This window comes from Lontra canadensis, unplaced genomic scaffold, assembly GCF_010015895.1.
Source record: "Lontra canadensis isolate GAN:19392208 unplaced genomic scaffold, GSC_riverotter_1.0 scaffold12, whole genome shotgun sequence".
NCBI classification, from domain to species: domain Eukaryota; kingdom Metazoa; phylum Chordata; class Mammalia; order Carnivora; family Mustelidae; genus Lontra; species Lontra canadensis.
The window spans coordinates 11,573,623-11,593,639 of NW_022631006.1; the positions used below are offsets into that span (position 1 = coordinate 11,573,623).

The 20,017-nt window shown below is 38.4% G+C and overlaps 1 protein-coding gene across 7 annotated transcripts in view; it reads left to right on the forward strand.

Annotated features, from left to right (window-relative positions):
• Positions 1-20,017, forward strand: part of ATP8B4 (ATPase phospholipid transporting 8B4 (putative)) — a 253,877-nt gene that overhangs the window by 130,965 nt on the left and 102,895 nt on the right. For 6 of the 7 annotated variants that reach the window (XM_032856521.1, XM_032856524.1, XM_032856526.1 and 3 more), the window contains 3 exons: positions 3,306-3,376; positions 7,377-7,459; positions 17,371-17,529. In XM_032856521.1, coding sequence (XP_032712412.1) covers positions 3,306-3,376; positions 7,377-7,459; positions 17,371-17,529 — 313 coding nt within the window. The remainder of the gene's footprint in view (positions 1-3,305; positions 3,377-7,376; positions 7,460-17,370; positions 17,530-20,017) is intronic. The other variant, XM_032856525.1, reaches the window with a different exon arrangement.

Below are 20,017 nucleotides of genomic sequence, written 5' to 3' on the forward strand. Positions count from 1 at the left end.
AGCTCTGCTCTTTAAGCTCTGTGTGGCCATGAGTATGGCCTTTAATCTCTTAGGGCCTTTTAGAAGTGACGAAGCTCTCACCATGACTTTGTAAAGGCTATGGACTTTACATGAGATAATTTAGTTCATCTACTGCTTGTGAGCCAGAGATGATCTTCCCAAGGTTTCTTATTCACATATAGGAACAAAATTACCTCCTCACAGGGTTATTGAAAGAATAAAGTGACACAGTTGTGAGAGAGTGCTTTGTGAACTCTTAAAGAATTATGTAGCTTTTTGGTGTTATCATCGCTTGAGATTTTGGTTTATTCTTTATATCAGCAAACAGTAATTATGCCTAATAAACCTATGAAGATAGTGTTGTTGGTTGTGAGGACTCAGAGCCATGAGGCTCTTTGTCAGCTACCAATCTAATATATTCTTCCTCATTGGCACTCCACACATAGCACTTTGGTAATCAGACTTTTAGAAGCCTTATCATATTCTGCCTGTACTAAACTCTACAATCCTTGAAGGAAAGATATTTTTGTTCATTTTAGTATTCCAGCTCTATGTGCCTTCAATTGTCTGGATTCATATCCTGATATGTCACTTACTTTGTGACTTCAAACAAGTTACTAAGCTTCTTTGGGCCTCACTTTGCTCATCTGTAAAGCGGAGATAACAATAGAACCTACACTATAGGATTTTGGTGGGAGTTAAATAAAATATTGCATGTAAAGCTCTTAGGATAGTACCACAGACATGGTAAGCCCTCACTAAATACCAGTATTATAAACCCCTACAACTCAAATACAGGTTTCTGGATCAACTAGGAATTGGGTACCTTGAGAGATACTGAAAGGGTCAGTGTGAGGAGGCTTGATCTGGGACTCAGAGTCATGGAGCTGGTGGGGTTCTAAGACCACCCCTGAGTTGTTGCACTCATGGCCCAGAACCTCTGACAAAATGATGATGACCAGGAACTAACAGGGCTCTCTTGCCCTACTGCAGCTTTCTTGTTCTTTTCTTTTTAGAATTCTTACAGAATTTTAGAATTCTTACGGAGTACACCTGGAAATAGGAGCACTGTGTGATGAGTGGTGGACTCCTTATTTTTCTGGAAGCCCCTATTAGTCCTGCCCCTTCACACTTCCTCCGCAACTGTGATGAATTTAAAAACTCGAAGGGGAGGTGTTAGGAAAAGGGAATGGCGAAGCTTGGCAGTGGGGCAGGGAGAATAGGGATGAATGAGGGGTGTGCAGGATGGGGATTAGGGAGTAGGGAAACAGTAGCAAGGTTCCAGGGACATCAAAGGAAAAGATGACTACAGAGGGTACAGGAGGAGGTGGGGAAGGTGGAAGGTAGGAAGGTAGATGATCCAGGTTCCCAAGGGGTAGACAGGGCAGGAGGAGTTAGCTCAGAATTTGTGGGCTTTACAGTTCTCAGTAGCAGTCTTTAGGAAGTTAAGTTAGTGCTCAGGACAGAATCTAGTGGCCAGGTAGTGATGGTGCCTCACTCACGTGTTCTGAGCCAGTAGTGGACAGCCGATCCTCCCTTTGTCTACTAACATCTAAGTGTTGAGCAACTAAATAGTAGCATCAAATCATCCTTACGGTGCAGAGTTTAGAAGAAAAGCAATTCTGGGTATAAATGGGGCTTTTTCTCTGAGCTTTATAACTGTTTTCAATCACAGAAGATGAGAATTGGAAAATTTTAGATTTTACTTAAAATGGTCCTATGAGGCTCAGGGGAGGAGAGGCATGAAGCTGTACTGCTGTCATATCCACTGAAATTTCAATGTGAGAAGTAAGACTGTGATGAATTTTTGAAAATACTCTTTTCTTTTTAAAATCAAAGTGTGTAATTTTTGGCTCAAGATTTGTGTACAACTCTTTTTCTTAAAATTTTTAAAAAAATTTATCATTATGTTAGTCACCATACAATACCTCATTAGTTTTTGATGTAGTGTTCCATGAGTCATTGTTTATGTATAACACCCAGTGCTCCATGCAATATGTGCCCTCCTTAATACCCAGCACCCGGCTAACCCATCCCCCACCCCCCCAACCAAACCTTCACCATGAGAGATTGTGTACAACTCTTTAAATGTTCTCTCTGTAGTGGGTTTGCTGTAGTCACATTGTAACTATTCAGAAAATAATTTTCCTCCTCAGCCTTCTGTGACTGTTGTTAGAGTTGAGGAAGAGTCTTGATATATAAACCTATTTATTCCTTTAGAGGATTGTCATTGAGTTATTTTTCAATTCTGTTTTGTCACAATTCAGACAAAACTGAACACACACATGTATATGCTTCTCCTCCCCATCTAAATTTGAATTGGAAATTTAAAAGCTTGAGACAATGAAATAAGTGGATTGATTCTAAATTTAACCTCTAAATTTAACTTGAGATTGGGACAATTCTACACAATTGTTCATGTGTCAAAATAAATTGTTAAAATTTTAGTCAATTCATTTTAGACCTTCAGATCTTTCAGAATCTCATAAAAACCCTTACTTTAAAATGAAATTTGAAATAAAATGTTCCCCAATATAGGAAGCACCCATTATTCTAAAACTGAATTGTGATAGGTCATTTCCGAAGCTCAAATGGACAGCTGACTGGAATGATTTTATGTCTCTGAAAGACCCACAACTTGGTTTCTGAATGTTTTCTGCTGTCTTTTGGAGCATTTTCTAATTCTTTCTTGCCTCTTGCTTAGCCCCTGTTTTATTTTCTCTTTTCCCTTTTTTATACCCCATCATTTTTTTCTTATGTTTTTAATTTTTTCTTTTAATTTTTCTTGTTAAATTTTCCTTGCCTGCTTTATTTTTTTTCCTATGGTTTTCCATTTACTCCTACTTTACTTCTATCCTTTCCCTGTCAGCTTTGCCTGATTGTTACTTTTAAGTCACAATACTAGAGAATTAAAGTATGTGTATGGAAACATTTCCAATTATTTCACTTATTGGGGAAAATTTTATATTTTCCATTAGTAATTATCAAGATGAGAATGTAGAATTTTATCTGTTTCTTGCAAAAAAAAAGTAAATGAATTGGCTATTAATTTATATGATATCTCCTGCTCTTGCTTATATTCTGATGTTGAAGGGGGTGGACCCAACAGGAACAGGGAAGGAGAGGGAAGATTTGATTTGGGGCATATATGGCAGAGAAGTGCAACAGGATTCTACCTCTCTCACTTTTTTAATCTAAGGCTGTCCTTGCTCATTAGTTAGTAAGGGTAGTATAACAAAGAAGGGTTTCAACCAGTCTTCCCTTCTCATATATTTGTTATGATTTTTTTTCTTTTTTAAATAAAGGCTGATCTGCTTCTCCTATCAAGTAGTGAGCCACATGGCCTCTGTTATATTGAAACTGCTGAGCTTGATGGGTAAGTTTTTAAAGTTAGAATAATTATTTAGATTAGTTTTTAATTTAGCAGTAATAGCTTTAGGAGCAGTATTCAATCTAAACCTTATTCCTCATTTAATTTTCTTGGAACAAATGAGAGTCTAACTTGAAAATTCCATTCGTTAATTACTTTGTGGCTCCTTTGAAAGCTCTTTTTCTCTTGAATTTATTTTCTTTCCAAAGCAGTAAGTTAAACATGTCTGTGTGAATTATTGTATAGGACTCTTTATTCATATTCCTTAGAAAAGTTTTGTTTTGTTTTAGTTTTTTTTTTTAATTTTATATGATTCTCCAAGGAAAATTAGAGGAGTATTGATGAGTTTCTGAGGAAAGAAGCATTGATGTTACTTTAGAAGGCAATCTTTTGGAACTGGGTGAAATGAAGGTGAAGAAAGAAGAGAGAAATGGAATTTTGAATTAATGTTAATCGAAAAATTAAGTTATAGAGAACATAGCAGTTCTGTTTCAGTGGATTCAATATGGCTGGCATAAAAACATTTATTGGATGTTTACATTTTAAAAGTACTATTACATTCTTTAGATGGATTTTATTACTTAATTCTGATGTAGGTAGTATATAAGCCCCATTGTATAGTCGACAAGGCTTAGAGATACTAAGTAATTTACTCCAAATTTCTCAAAAATGAAGCCAATACTCATACCTGATAGTCTGACAAAAAAGCCCCTGTTTTTAACTGTTGCCTCCCAAATCATTGTTCTACTGGGCTATTCAAATGGAGTGTGACATGTGTGATCCTACCCTTGGTTTGGGCAGAACCTAAAATAGTGCTGAGAGGGAAATTTATAACACTAGATGTATATACTTGGAAAGAAAAAGAGTCTTAAATATTCCAATGTTCCATCTCAAGAACCTAGAAAATAACAGCATAAACCCAAAGCAAGCAGGAGGAAGGAGATAAAGACAAGAGCAGAAATCAATGAACTTGAAAACCGAAAAACAAGAAGTGGAAAATTAACACAACAAAGAGTTGATTCTTTGAAAACATCAATAAACTTTATAAACCTCAGGAAGACTGAAAAAGGAAAAAAGACACAAAATAACAATATCATGAATGAACTGGGGATATTATGACAGATCATTAAGATATCAGAAGGATAAGGAAATCCTACAAGCAACTTTATACACATAAATTTAACAACTTAAATGAAGTAGACCATGTCATCAAAAAACAAACTACCACAACTAATTCAATATGAAATAGACAATCTGAATAGCCCTGTAACTATTAAGGAAATTGAATTCAAATTTAAAACATAAAACTATAAAAGTTTTAGGGAAAAACATAGGAGAAAATCTTCAAGATCTAGGGCTAGTCAGAGTTTTTAGACTTGACACAAAAAAGCACAATTCATAACAGGGTAATTTGATAAACTAGACTTCATCAAATCATTCAAAAATTGTTGCTGTACAAAAGACCCTATTATGAAAAATTAAGTTATAGACTAGGAGAAAATATTTACAAACCATTTATCTGACAAAGGATTTTTATCTTGAATGTATGAAAATTGCTCAAAACTCAATCCTAAAAACACAATCCAATTAGAAAATTTACAAATGATATGGACATTTCACCAGACATGACATGCAGATGGCAAATAAGCATGTAAAAAAAAAAAAGTTCAAAATCATTAGCTGTTAGGGACATTAAAATTCAAACCACGAGGAGATACATACCTATCAGAATAGCTAAACTTAAAAATAGTGACAACTCCAAATGCTGGCAAGGATGTAGAGAAACAGTATCACTCACACATTGCTGATGGTAATGTAAAATACTACCATCACTCTGGAAAATAGGTTGGCAGTTTCTTAAAAAGCTAAACACACAACTACCAGATAACCCAGCAATTTCACTCGTGGGCATTTAATCCCACAGAAATGAAGACTTATGTTTACACAAAAACTTGTACGCAGATGTTTATGTCAGCCTTATATGTGACATCCACAAATTAGAATATACTTATATGTCCTTTAACAGGTCAAACAAGCTATCCATATCATGGAACACTATTGAGCAATAAAAAAAAATAATGAAATATTGATACATAGAAAAACCTGGACAAATCTTCAGATAATTATGTTGAGTAAAAAAAGGCAATCCCTAAAGGTCACATACTATATGATTCTACTTATATAACATTCTTGAAATGGCAAAACTGTAGAAAGGGACCACTGATCAGTGGTTACCAGGAATTAAAGATGGGCTGGAAGGGGCTGGGAAGTGGGTGTGTCTACAAGGGGTAACCTAAGAAATCCTTGTGATGGAAATGTTCCCCATCTTGACTATGTCAGTTTCAGTTGTGATATTGTGATATTGTAATACAGTTTTGCAAATGTTACCATTAAGGGCAACTGAGTAAAGGGTACACAGGATTTTTTGTATTCTTATGCTGAAAATCTTTTTGAAGTTTGAAGTCAAGATAATGAAGCATGTTAAGGAAGAAAGAGTATGGCATGACACAAGATATTAATCAGAAGTCTTGGCAAATTTTTTTAATCAGTAAGTCCTATGTGTGATTATGCTTTCCTTCAATTTTCCACATCTGAAGATGGAAGTGAGATATTGAAGAGAATCCTGAGGAAGTAACCTAAAATGATGATAAACCTTGCTGAATGACATGATGTATAGAGCTGGGTTAAGGAATGAGGGCTGTCTGGCCTCGATGGGATCACTGAATGTTTCAATTATTTGAAAAAATTGTTTAAATGAATGGATACATTGGTCTTTTAACCTCAACACCACTATCTCACTCTTGTCCATCAAGCCCAGCTCAGTTTCTGCCTCAGTTATGAAGTTCTTCTTGAGTATCTCAACCCCTACATATTTTTGCATCCTAGGAACTGAAAGATTTGGCAATTAGTGATCCATGAGATTACTATTAAGCAAATTAACTTCAATTATATATCCAAATTAGTGTTTCCAGGAGAAAGCTATTTAACCAAAGGGTATTCCTTGGATTGATTTCATGTTATCTTAACATCATCATGAAATTCATTTACAGGAAATTTAAATTAAGTGCCCCCTTGAGCACCTGCTTCTCAGTTCTCTAAATTCAGTTATCTCATGGTTTGTCATGTACTTACAAATGGTGATATTTGCTTTTTACCTACCACTTGTTTCCCTCAAGAGAACAGTAACCCTTGTGGGGGCAGCACTGAATCTCATGGGTGACTATGGTATGTATTCAAATCAGTATTTGTTGACTGAATGAACTCACTGCTAAACACTTCCATAAAAGATAGAACTCTGACAGATGATGTTAAGCTACAGTAGAAGAGAATTAGGTTGAACTCAGTGAGAAAACTGGCATGACAAACCCTTGTATGCAAGATGTGAGCAATGGCCATAGAATCATGACAGCGGGTCATCCATCCAATGTATGTGTGGTTCTGCCTGGAAGTAGATGACCAGCTCACTGTGACCTGCCGAATTACTGTTTGGTTGTATGATCCCAGATTTACAGGATTTTTGGCTTGATTCTCCATGAGAAAGAAAGCTGTATTCCTTTTCCCATTTAAATTTCAGCTACTGTGAAATTAGCCATGACCATCTTTTACAACTAAAATTCCTATGTAGATAGTAGACTCCAGAGTGATACTGGCCTCCTTTATTTGGCAACTGTGTTCCCATTCCTAATATGATTTGTAACTCATGCATGATGTCTGAGTGGATTCGAATGAAACCATATTTATTGTATCCTCTGTTCTTTCAAATAAAACAGATTACTGTGTTGTTATACAGATGTGCCATGTGTGGAATGCCAACTCTTAGGAGCATGCAAAGCCCTGTCCACTTTACCGAGTCCACTTGACTGAGAGGTGTGAATGACATTTGAAGGGCGTTTCTTGAATCTCTTGTGTTGGATTTTGCATGTGCTGCTCCCGCCTGATTACTTTATGTAAGATGCTGTTGGGCTGTTCCATATAAAAATTCATGTCGTGTCAATTAATTTCACAGGGAAACAAACCTTAAAGTCCGCCATGCACTATCAGTTACCTCAGAGCTTGGAGCAGACTTTAGCAGACTTGCAAAATTTGATGGTAAGTGTTTAAAACAGAAAAACAAAAACCTCAAAACCCAAAAGTAATAGAACTAATTATCTGAAATCCAATTCATGTTCCCTTTTATTTGGTGGAAGGACATAAAATTCTGCAGGCATCAAAGCCTGTAATCTCTTCTCATGCTAAAGAGTAAAAATGTTTACCAAGGGGATAGTGGCTTTAAAAATTCATTGTTCATTTCATCCTTGTTCCCTCTTCGGTAGATCTCATTTCCTCTAGTCCCACAGTACCCTTTCCTTGCCTGACCTTGGCCTCCCTGGGGCCCTGTGCAATTTGCTGAGCATGAACACAGGCCACACTTGTATTTCTAACACTAGGTCTAGCCATCCATCCCTTCTCTGGCTCCATAACAAAGACCAAATACTGGGGCACCTGGGTGGCTCAGTGGGTTAGGGCCTCTGCCTTTGGCTCAGGTCATGATCTCAGGGTCCTGGGATCAAGACCCACATTGGGCTCTCTGTTCAACAGGGAGTCTGCTTCCCCCTCTCTGTCTGCCTCTCTGCCTACCTGTGATCTCTGTCAAATAAATAAACAAAATCTTCAAAGACCAAATACTAGACTACAGACATCACCAAGACGATAATCCAGCCTCATGTATTTCTGTATCGTGCAAAATGCCCGGCATAATGTCTTAAATGTAGAAAGTATTCAGGAAGAACATTCTAGTTTATTAATCAGTCACTTTTTATTTTAGACCATGGTTTCCTCATCACCATCTTCACACCTCTCAACCCAGTCCCTTCTTCTCAGCATGGGGAACCATTTCTGCCTGTTCTGTTCCAGCTAGGTCTTTTTCTTGTCTGTTAAAGCTCTCACAGAGAAACAAAATCCTTCAGAAGTCAAAGGGAAGAACCACTAGTGGCAGGACTGTAGGCACCGTGACAAGCTTTGGGAGAATCTTCGGGGTCTTCCTCCCATTGCTCAGTGATCTCTAGTTTTACACATTTGTATGTCTGGCCTTGAATATCAATATTTCCATATAGATTATTATTTTTTTAAATTTTGTTTTATTATTTTTTTCAGTGTTCCACATTTCATTGTTTATGCACCACCCCCAGTGCTCCATGCAATATGTGCCCTCCATAATACCCACCACCAGGCTCACCGCCCCCCACAGCCCCCAAACCCTCAGTTTGTTTCTCAGAGTCCACAGTGTCTCATGGTTTGTCTCCCCCTCCAGTTTCCCCCAATTCACTTCTCTGCTCCATCTCCCAATGAAACCATATGATTGGCTCTCTCTGTTTGACTTATTTCACTCAGCATAATCTCTTCCAGTCCCATCCATGTTGATACAAAAGTTGGGTATTCATCCTTTCTGATGGAGGCATAATACTTCGCTGTGTATATGGACCATATCTTCTTTATCCATTCATCCGTTGAAGGGCATCTTGGTTCTTTCCACAGTTTGGTGACTGTGGCCATCGCTGCTATGAACATTGGGGTACAGGTGGTCTTTCTTTTATTTGTTAATGACTCTTTGAGTTTGAGACTATCATCCAAATGTTTTCTTTTGAATCCACCAAAGAAAAATGTGGTCAACGGTCTTAGCATGATCACATGAGTTAAAGTGCAGGAAAATTTTTATTATAAAATTTACCCAATGCACAGCTTAGAGTTTATATTGCCTGTACTTTGCATTCACCTATAAATTCTGTCTGGATTCTGTTAATATTTTAATCTATTAAATGAGTGCTGTTATAATACATGTTTATAGAAAAAAATACTCCTCTAGTTTGGGATTTAAGTCAGGGGAATAGCCAGGAAACTATGAATTGCCCAAGAAATATTTTGATTAGAGTAAAACAAATTACAATATTTTCTACTAAGTAATTTTTTCAATGAAATTTTACTGTTCTAAGAATCCAACAAAAGTAAGCTGTGTTCATGAATCAAAATACTAGCTTAAAATATTTCATAGAATATTTACAAAGTCCTAAAGGGGCAACCTAAATATAATTTCCCATTACTAATTTCTTTCTTGGCAGAACTGTACGTTTAGTCCTCTATCAACCTATGAAGGAGTAAAAATTCATGCTTTTTGGTTTTCTTTACCATAAAAAGGCAGAAAATGATTGTTGAAATTACCTAGTTCACTTTCTTTGATAGTGGCACAGAGAGCCTCTACTGTGATTCAGTTCAGCCAACCCTGAAATAGTTGTGTAAACAGTAGAAGGTTATTTCTTGCTCATGTCACATTCTGATGTTAGGTCAGGCAGCCTTCTCCATCTTAGACCCATGTGCCTAGACTAATGGCCTCTAAGGTTACCACATTAAAGCAATGACTAGATGAGGGGACATGCTGACTTTTACCTTCTTCTTCCTCTCACGTTTCACTAGCCAGCATGAGCCACATGGGCCTGGCCTAACTGCAAGGGAGGCTGGGAAATAACAGGGAGGTATATTTGTTGAGCACTGTCTTTACCATACTCTCCAAGAACTCTGATCGTAGGTCACTGCCAAGATAGGGTATCAAGGGCCAGGATGGAATAAGGTTGATTTCTTACATGCAACTGCAGGAATGGGGCCACAAATCCTCCTCCTTAGTCAGAATATGACTCCTCTTATTCTCAATCCCCTCTACCCTTTTCAGCTTTTTCTTTTTCTCATAGCAGATATCACTATCTGACATACTCCATAACTTGCTTATTTTCTAAGCAAGTTTCTATTGTCCATCTCTACTTGCTGCAATGCAAATTGCACAGGGATCTTTGTTTTGCTCACTGATATATAACACGTTCCTAGAACAATGCCTAGTGTATAGTAGGTGCTCAAGAAATACTTGTTCAATGCATGAATAAATGGTTGCAAATGCCAGAAATTAGAGGGCAGGATCAACATCAGGCCCCAGAAAGACAGGGAAGAGGGGCCCAAGGTAAAGGGATTGGGAATGGTGGGTGGAAGGATGGGGTGAGACAGCAGCTTCCTGATGGGAACTTGGAGGATAAAGCAAGAGTGCTGGGTCCCCTCCTCTTGGAAGACAGGCGGCTGAGAGAGGGATCATCTGATGTGGTGGTTTTATAATGTCTTTTCTTCAGAATCCTTTTTAAACAAAATTTAACACAGAAACCCAAAATGTAAGCCAATACAAGTGGTGCTGCTCAGATTGAGGCCAGAAAACATTTCCTCACCTAAAACAGTTCCTTTCTCACAGATGGAGTATCCTGAAAGATTAAGAAACTTGCTTATATATAAACTAGTCTTTTAAAATATGTCATACAATTTATTTTTAAAGTGTGTTAACAGTTATTACTAGATGTGGCTTGAATTTGCTTCACAGAGCATAGGTAACTCAATAAATCTGTCATATAATTGTTTTCTCAAAGACAACACAGACTTCTCTTTTTTTCTTTTAGTCATTTATACTTAAACTGTGGTCACTTCTCAGAAAACACATAATCCCAAATTCATAAGGCTGGTATACTTCTGGGCTAAGAACCAGATTTTTGCTGAATTTACTCTTTCATTCTTGAACTTTGGGTTGAATTTCAATCTACCTTAAAGTTTAAGGCAATATGGTATTTTATAGGTTTAATTTTGTTTAAATATAATTTCCTGTTTCCAAGAAAGTATCTTGAAATGGATAGAGGGATTAAGGGGAAATGAATTAGATACAATATACAAATTAGATTTCCCCTGTTAGCAGCCAAATTTAAAGCCCAAGAGGGTGATGTAAGATGCAGTATGGAAATTCTTAAAAGAGATGGGACACTTAGTAAACACTAAATTCTTCCCACGGATGCTCTTGCTTTTAAGCCCTAGTTTAGGCATGTTCTTTTCAGCGTTTCCCTGACTCTCTGACACATGCAGTCACATATTATACACTGTACACACACATTTCTTTACCCAGTCCACCATTTCCTTCCTTCCTTCCTCCCTTCCTTCCTTCCTTCCTTCCTTTCCTCTCTTTTGGCATTCTTTCTTACTGTTTTCATCTTCCTCTTCCAGTCTTTTTTTAGTTTACTTATGTTAGCTCTGTACATGCATTGTCTAGTTTTCTGTAATTCTTCATCTTTTCTCTTTCCATCCCTCTGTCCATATTAATTAGCTTATGAAGTCTATTTATTAAGCATCCCCTAGGGACAAGATGCTGTACAAACTGTGTAGGATTATAAAATATCTCCATATGTATTATCTGGTTTCTTTTGATCCTTTTACTACATTCTTTTCCTACTCCCTCTTTTTTTTTTTTTTTTTTTTTTTTTCCAGTCTTCTCTGTATACCTTTGTCGTAATGAGTATCGGTAGATTTTAGGTTTTCCTCTGGGGACTAGAAAAAACTTCCTTGAGTCATGGGAATTAAAGCCACATACTGCATCCTTTAGTTTAAACTAAAAGCACGATATCAACATTGTGTACATTTGGAAATGCCCTGACTAGCTGTGGCATGGTCTAATAGATGAGACAGAAATGTGAGGCACGCCCTTTCCCATGCTCTGTCTGGGCTAAGTATATCTTTTAGCTTGTGACTTCTGGGCAAATCTGGGTATGGTATTATTTTTGCTTCTAGTTACCATGTGGTTTTTCTTCTGAGTCTTGGCCAGAATACTTTCTCTAGGACCAAACTACAGTTTTTTGTTCTTCAGTCATAAGTGTACATCTTCTAAGTATTTGAGGACCTCAGTTTCCCAGTGCTATTCCTAGAGAAGTCCCCACTGTGGACACTAAGCCTCAAAACTGAGATGGCAAGGGCCTTAGGATATCCCTTGTGAGTATCCCTGTCTTCCGACCTTTGCACCCAAACCCAAGGACAGCATCTTGCTAGTGGCTTCTTTAGGGCTTTCATTCATTTTTTTCTTTTATTCATTCTCTCAGTCACCTACCTGTTCATTTACTTAGTAAACGTATCTTTAACATAATGACAAGGTATTAGCTAAGTCTGCAGATACAGTGGTTGATAAGTCAGACTCAGGCCTTGCGTTCAAAGAGCCCAAGCCCAGCAGAGAAGACAGACTTGAATAAGTGCTCATTCCCAAAGAAGCCTTTAATTAGGTAAAGGTCCTAAAGTTCTCAGGCCTTCAACATGAGATTGACATGAGGCACTGTGCTAAGTAACTGCACACATTATCTTATGAAATCCTTATAAATCTGAGATGAAGAGATTATTACCCCCAGGTAATGGGCGAGGAATCTGAGACTCAGATACATTGAATGCTTTTTCCAATGCCGCATGGTGACTAAGTGAAGGAGCCAGAACATGAACCCAAGATTGCTGGCAAAGCCTATACTATGGAAGGCCCTAAGAGGCTGTAAACTACAAGAAAGGCAGCATTGGAGAGGGAGGGGATTAGCATGACAACTTAGATAGGATCAGGATAAGAAATAAATTTTAAGAATACTCTGAATCTAAAGATACAAAATTAATTACCAGAGATCAAGTCCATCCAGGACTCAGATGACATCATATTTTTAAAGAGCAGCAATGTTCTCAGTGATCTTGAATGTCAGGATTCCTGACAAGATAGTATAGAAGAGTTGGCCAAATAGAGGAGAGTACACACAAGATAGTTTTGAGTTTTGGTAGGTAAACCTATTTATTTAAAAAATTGTCGCATAAATATTTTCATTTATTGAAAACATCAGGAAATAATTGATATATTGTTAAATTTTGTAAGAAAAAAAAACTTGATCTGATATTAGAACAAGTATAAAAATAGAGTGAGCCTCAATTTTTCATGTTAAAGTTTTATGCAGATAGAAAAGGTTTTTATAAATAAGTAACTGGAGATAGTTGTCAATTATACATTTATAAACTGGACATTTTTATGCCTTGGGGAAAGCCCTAGATGTAAATTGTCCAAATGTGTTTAAGAATCTGTTGCATATTGTTACTGACTGAACTAGGATCTGTTTTTTTGCAGCCTATGACAAGTTTACATATTTTGTATGACTCTTAATACTGAGTTCTGAATCAGGGAAAGGTTGACTCTTTATTTCAGGAATCTTTGTGTATTTTGTGGTCCTTTCTAAAGAATAGCATGTGTGTAATTTAAATACACAAACACAAGCATGTCTTTTTGGTTAAAAAAAAAAAGGCTTGATTAACATCTTATGACTTTTTACTTACTAGACACTTTCCCATTCACCTGGACAGAAGCACAGCCCAACTAATAACTTCCCTCTTTACTGCTAGCATTTATATGGCAATTATGATAGCAATGATGTGTGGCTGAAGCTTGAAGTTTGAAGAATGAAGAGGCTTTAGAAAATAGAAAGGTGATACTCTTCTTTGTAAGAAAAAAAAATATATATATTTATCACATCATTAGAGCAACAATAGTGGGCAGTCTTCTAAACTCTGAGAAACTCTTGACTGGAGAAACTCTTGTGACAATGATGATGATGTCTTGTTCAACAGATAATTTGTCTTATTAAAGAGTTGCCATGCAGATAATCAAGAAATATTGTTAATAGGGGCACCTGGGTGGCTCAGTGGGTTAAGCTGCTGCCTTCGGCTCAGGTCATGGTCTCGGGGTCCTGGGATCGAGCCCCACATCGGGCTCTCTGCTCTGCAGGGAGCCTGCTTCCCCCTCACTCTCTGCCTGCTCCTCTGCCTACTTGTGATCTCTCTCTCTCTCGGTGTCAAATAAATAAATAAAATATTAAAAAAAAAAGAAAGAAATATTGTTAATAATAATACATCGAAAGAAATAAAGCCAGCTTCTCTGGAAAATGATGGAGCATTGGGTACTGAGTTCCATTTTCATGATAAACTATAGATTTCCACTTTGAGATAATGCTCTAGTTGAAGAAGGTTGATAGGTTGGTAATTAACCCCAAACCCAGAGGACTCAGTTTAGAGTGCTGAGGGAGGTTGAGAATGATATCTTGTGAATTTTGTTTAGGATGGACCTAGAACATTTCTGTGTGATTGTGAACTGAGTGACTTGCTGTCTGCTTTCTTGTCTGTTCTCTTCAGGGGGCAAACAAGTAAATAAGGTAGTTTGATTATATTTCTATTTTGTTATTGACATGATTTTTTCCCATTTGTTTTATCTCCCATTTAAGATGTTTAGAGCACAAAGTCACATTTTCAGTGAACAACTGTCTGAGAGAAAATGCCATTTTTCCTAAACTGTCTTCTCAACCATTGTCAAACTGTTTACTGCCTCTAATTCTTCTTGGATACTATTAGGAAAAGGTAGAAGGGTCTTAAGTTTTCCCCTACTCCTTATTGTGCTTTATGGTTAGAGTACGTATTTGGTTGCTTCTAATGCACTTTAAAGGTTCTCACTTTTGTTTCCAGATCTATTTGTATCTTTTTAGAGTTAGGTCAACCTAAGCCTCCCAAGATGGCAAGGCTGTTAGGCCTTCCAATCCTCTTTATCATTATTACCATGGAAATATACCCACTTCTTTCATTCATCTTAGATCTACTCTAGCTCCCCTCTCATTTCCGTACTTCTCTTAAAGCCATATGAATTTTTTTTGCTGTCTCTCCAACAAATATTTATTGTGTAAGCATTATGGTAAGTTATGGAATACAGAAATGAATACAGTACTCCCTTCAGAGGAAAGGAGTCACTCTTTTTTAGAAAAGGGAAGAATAGAAGTTTGGAAGTATTTGACGCTAACAAGCCTAAGAAAGGGGAGGCTGAGCACTTCTGAAGACAAAATAAGTATTTTGGCTTTGTCCCCCCACCCATTTTGTTTTGTCCAGGGTCTGTATTTAGTACTTAAATCAGTGGGACCACACTCTTTGAGAAAGTCTGAATTGGGGCTTGGCCTTCAAGAGCTTAGGCAGAACACTTTGGCCTTACTGCCTGTTCCTGTCTAGAACCACACCCTTGGTGTCAGGCCAGAAGTAGATGAGCCTTGAGGCTAGGGAGGAGTGAGCCAACATGTTCAAGGCTGTATTTGTCTCCCTGTCAGTCACTGCTTGCGACAATAAAAATGACCAAATGAGCCTGTTTCTTATATTCCTTTTGGCAGGGACTGGGTATCATGTTGTTTTTGCAGAAAACACATTTTTTAATTAATTAATTAATTTATTTATTTCTTTATTGGTGACCAACTTTGAAGACTTGAGAAATTGAGTCTTTGGTTAGAAACTAGAATAAGTTCTAAGGGTTGTTATCACCCAATATTTTTGTAGGTTTTGCTGGTGATATTAAATTTAAGCTTCTGAAATTTTTAAGAATTAAAATTATTGGTCAAGAAGAAAAAGGTAACGAATTCTTAGAATTTAGAAAAAAAATCCCCTCTTCCACAACCTAATTGTCCAAACAAGTTGGGCCAGCTGAAATCAATCTCAATTTGCTTTTTAATATGAGTGATAGGCTACAATGGGAGCAACCAGAATTTAGCTACATCCCTTTGTATGAAGAATGACTTTGTACTGGTTGTCTAGCCTTGCCCACATCCTCTTGCCAGCACTCTCATTTACTGGTGGATGTCTGGAAAGCTGCCAGGGAATGTTGTTGAGTTGGGGCCGTTTAGGCAGCAATTTTGTTACAACTGGGAAAGGGAAAATGGAGTTTGGAAGGAGTAGTCCTGAGGGCTGGAGTCCTTCACTCCTTTTTGTTTCTTGTTTGTTTTTATATTTTTCATGCAAGATCCAATGTTAGTGATCTGGTTGGTCAGGAGTGATCAGGCCATGTGAAAACTGGCTGCTGTCACCTCTAAGAGCTTTAAAAGGAGCAAATACCATTGCAGGAAGGAAGGGTGTCCATGTAAGCCCCTAAGTTCAGGTGCTCAGTCAGTGGTGTGAGTACTACAGAGGGTCTCTAGGGTGGGCTGGTCTCCTTTTTCTTCAATCAGTGCTGAAGACTTCTTTCTTAAGTTTCAAAATGTCACTTTTCAGGTTCCAACCTACACTTTGGGTTTGATTAAATCCATGTATTTTTTATTGTTCTTGAGAGGTGCTAATCTCACCCCTGAGTTGGGTTTGAGCCCATCTGGATCTATCCACTGCCTTCTTTTTTTATTCCTTCCTCTTTTCCTTCATCTCTCCCTCTGTCTTTCAAGTCTTAGTGCTCATTTCTTATGAAAGTTTAACCCCAACCATTTGTAATGCAAACGTATTTAATCTAATAGTTTTAGGTTGTGACAGGGTCCCTGCAACATTATTTCTGGTTTCGCTTTCTGTCAAAAGAACTCCTACTCTGAAAGTGTATTTTCTTATTGTAATAACGGAACGAATTGATTTATTGATTTGGAATGGGCATACCCTTGGTTTGGAATGGGCCTGGAATTAAAAAAACTAAAAATGTCTTCTGGCCAGGTTGGGACAAGTTATATGGTAGCTTTGAGGGTCCCCAGAACTCTGCATCTAATCAAGATAAGAAGCATACAACAGCTGAAAGGAATCACATGCATTCTCAGACACATGTGGCATATAAGGCCCAGGTTTCCAGGGGGAGGAACATCATAGGACCCCCTCCCCCGCCCCCGAATTATTGATGATGAGCCTAGAAAGACCTAATTAACTTTGGTTGTGAAGCTGGAAGTGTGCCATCTTAACCTATTTGAAAATTCACATTAAGTAAAAAGAGAGGAAGAAAAACTTTTAAGATAGTCCCTGCTTTATGTTTTCAGAAATCATTGTTGCAAACTAGACGTAGAGGGGAGTGATTTTTAATTAAGGAAAAAAATCCATGGCTCTCAACTTTTTCATTCTTACTTGGAAAGTGCAGAAACTGTGTTAAAACACTTGATAGATTTCCATCTTTGTACCCCTGCCCTGCAGCAGACTGCCCCCGCTCGCCACCGCCACCACCAAGCTTATTTTTTCTAGCACAGTCTTGTATACATAGCATTGCCCTGTCAAAAAGAGAAGGAAAATAAAAATATGCTGTGTATTAGAAGTAGGGTGGTAACACAGTATGGTGGACTGCTAAAGAGAGTTTGAGGTCAGTCATAAACAGGGTTTTGTTTTTGTTTTTTATTTTACAGGGGTTGTTGTCTGTGAGGCGCCCAACAACAAATTAGATAAATTCGTGGGAGTTCTCTCCTGGAAGGACAGCAAGCACACCCTCAACAATGAGAATGTAATCCTGAGGGGCTGCATCCTGAGAAATACCAGCTGGTGTTTTGGAATGGTTATTTTTGCAGGTACCGCTGACTGCCCTGTGTTGGTTATGGGGGAGCCTGTCTTGAGGTCTGCCTGGGCTGTCTTCACCTCTCCAGGTTGGATGAGGAAGGTGCTTTTGTTCCACTCAAGGTGCTGCTCTGGGCTGACAGCAGAGGGCAGCACCACTGCCCTGGGAATAGTCTGGACTGGGTCGGGGGTGCCGTGTGAGGAACCACTGGCATTAGGAACCCATTTTTTTTTTTTTAAGAATTTTTTTTAAAGATTTTATTTATTTATTTGACAGAGATCACAAGTAAGCAGAAAGGCAGGCAGAGAGAGAGGAAGGGAAGCAGGCTCCCCACTGAGCAGGGAGCACATGCGGGGCTTGATCCCAGGACCCTAGATCATGACTGGAGCCGAAGGCAGAGGCTTTAACCCACTGAGCCACCCAGGTGCCCCCAGGAACCCATTCTTAAGGGGTGCTTGGGCTTTAGTTGCTCGGTGGGTGCTAGGTACTGTTTAATTTCTCTTTCTTGAACTTCATCTCAATCACTCCCATCATGTATATATGAATCTACCTGCCTTTAAAGTGGGGGAAGTGTGTGAAAGAAGCCCCCCACCCCACACTGCTCTGCTGTTAATTTTGTAGTTTGCAGAGGTCAAGCGACCCTTTTGGAAGAGATTTCTTGGAGATCCTGCAATCATTTCTGTTTATACTCTGTAGCTTCTTCTACTATTTGTCAGCAGCACAGTGGGGCCTGGAAAGACTGTGCACGACGGAGGGAAAGGGGTAGGAGGCTGGGAGGGAGGGAAACTGCCTTTTACTCTTCCTGCTGGCCAATTTTCCTGTCTCGACTTTATCTCTACAGGCCCAAGGTGGCATTCTTCTGCTAAGGAAGCTAACAGTAGCTCCATTACATAAAGCCACTCAGATCGTACTCATGGCTTCCATTGCCAGTCCTTGATTTTTAAAAATCCTGTTTATTATGACATCAAATTAAGATGTGTTTTTGGGTCCATTGACTGTATGTGCAATCAGAATTGGAATGTTTTTCCTAACTGACTTTCCTCAACAACAACAAATGTTTATTAAAGACTCAAAAGTGTTCCAAACCTAGAAAAGTCCTCTCAATTTCTCCTAAATACTCTCAGCTGTGGGTGTCAGCAAGGCTCTCGCTGCTTAGGGTATTGCCATTGTAAGGTCTTGGGAAATCCCTAGAAGGATGGCAGTATGTGGGCTTTTATCTGGGGATGCATCTGCTTTCATGATTTGCTTATCATATATTTTTACTCATTAGGGAAGTAAACCTGTGGTCACATATTTTCTTATTTGCATCTTTCTTGCATTAAGAAAAAGAGCTAGGCTTATATATTAGCCTCCACTTATCTTCCCACATAAGGAGGGGGAGAATTTTTGAAACTCCTTTAGTGGGAAGGGTCCTCCTGGTTTGGTTCCTGTCATCACAGAAGTTGTGGGGGGCTTCATCCCAGGAATGGGTTATAGCTCAACGTTGTGTTTGCATTTTTGTGAACTTGCTTAGAATGACTAATTCAGGACTATGGCTCAATTACAGCATGTAACGTTAGGACAGCTGTGTGAGCCACTCAGGGGCCACGTTTTTCTGCCCAAGTTTCGTTCTGGGAGAATGCGCCTACATAGAAGGAAGTTGGATGGTAAATTGAACAGGTCCCCCTCCCCCTCCTCAAGAAGTATATCAGAAAGCTCCCAGAATTAGGATTGGACAGAGCTGGGTTCAGATTTGTTTAGCAGCTGTACGATGTTAAGCCTTAGTTACTTGAACTTCCCAAGCTTTAGTTTCTTCTGCTATAACATGGGGATAATAGAGAGTCACTGTGAAGACTCAGGAAGAACGTTCATATGGCAGAGGATGCTTGACAAATATTACTTTGTTTCCTTCTTCCATCCAGCATCAATTCTGAGTGCACTGCCTGCTTCAAAGACTGAGGATTGGTCTGATGTACTGCTCTTTGGATCTTGGCAGGCAGAAGTGGGGGAATATCCTTTGCTTTTTGTGTTATGGATTAGATGTTCTTCATGAGGCAGATATTTGTAAAGCAGAGAATGCCTGCATTGACTTTAGTCTGGGCATGGATGTTAACAGAAAGCTTAGCTAGAACAGTGACAGGCAGAGGAATGGTTGATTTGGTCAATGTCAGATTTGAACAGAGGAGTGTCTCAGAACCTCCAAATCTTAGGACATCTAATTTGGAGAACGAGTTCCAGGTGAACACTTAGATCTTATGAAAGTTATCCAAAATGAATTATTAACTATTCTTTCTCTATTACTCTTATTATAACTATCACTAAGGATTGTGTAAGGAATATAGTTGACATAGACATGGTTTACTCTACAAATCTATAATTTCAAGGGTCTAATATGCATTAACAGCCAGGCCATGCCTCCCTAGTAATAGCTTTTCTTTCGCTCAAGAGAGGAGGAAGTCTTGTTTCTGAGTGGAGGAGATGTCTTCATTTAAGAAATTCATGGGAGTCAGCACCAGTACAGT